General features: G+C 53.6%; 1 protein-coding gene across 1 annotated transcript in view; it reads left to right on the top strand.

The window, feature by feature from the left end:
• Positions 1-154, top strand: part of LOC133360292 (RING-box protein 1-like) — a 464-nt gene extending 310 nt beyond the window's left edge. Inside the window, exon 1 of the mRNA XM_061578934.1 lies at positions 1-154. This exon is cut by the window's left edge and continues 310 nt beyond it. Coding sequence (XP_061434918.1) covers positions 1-20 — 20 coding nt within the window. The 3' untranslated portion in view covers positions 21-154.
• Positions 155-871: the final 717 nt, after the last annotated feature.

An 871-nucleotide genomic window follows, 5' to 3' on the forward strand; every position in this document is an offset into this window, starting at 1 on the left:
TCCAGAAGTATGGACATTAAACTTTATTCGCCCAAGGATGCCCTCCCTTCATGAAGCACTGTCCTTCGCCACCCTGCTCTTCAGTTTGTTGTATTGTTACTTGTTGGAAGTGTGTGTATGCCTGTGTTGCTGTTTGCTGACAGAAGTGGATTGACGTTTGGCATGGTTTCAATAAAGTTACGTGGATTCTGAAATAAAAATTAAACCAGAGAGGGAGAGAGAGAGGGAGAGAGAGGGGGAGAGAGACTTGGAGGCGGCAGGAGGAGAAGGAACCACAAACGAGTTGACAACCAGCAACAGCAGCCACGCTGGGTGCCGGCGCGACTCAACAGTTGCCCAAGCTCTGCGCCCCTCTCTATAGAAACAGCGCGTCCACTGCACAGACCACAGTAGCAGATGCGGATACCTATTGCACAAATGGGAAATACACACGTCAAATACAACTCTCCAGAAGCGTCTGTGGTCGGTTGCGTAACTCTGTGTGGAAGCTGCCCGATCTGTCGCTCTGCAAGAAGCATCGGGTCTTCTCGGCCACAGTCTGGCTGGCATGCCTACGATCCATCCAGGGTTTACCCGGACTGGATTGTGTGAGGAGCTCACAAATCCTAGAACGACCTGGACACATTCCCATCAGTGATCTCCTCCGGCAGGCAAGGCTGCGTTGGCTGGCTCATGTAGCCCGCATGCCCAGCCACCGCATGCCCAAGCAACTTCTGTTTGGCCGCATAGAGATAGAGTGATGCGGTACGGGAGGATGTGGAGCTGAGTGGACTTGCCGAAGACTGCTACCAGCGGTGTCAAGATCGGCCTCTATGGAGGAGGCTCGTGAAGGACGCTACTGGGCAGTTGGAGGCAGTCGCCCTCCAACAAC

The sequence above is a fragment of the Lethenteron reissneri genome, chromosome 68 (assembly GCF_015708825.2).
Source record: "Lethenteron reissneri isolate LAM-NWPU_2019-01 chromosome 68, ASM1570882v1, whole genome shotgun sequence".
Taxonomy (NCBI): domain Eukaryota; kingdom Metazoa; phylum Chordata; class Hyperoartia; order Petromyzontiformes; family Petromyzontidae; genus Lethenteron; species Lethenteron reissneri.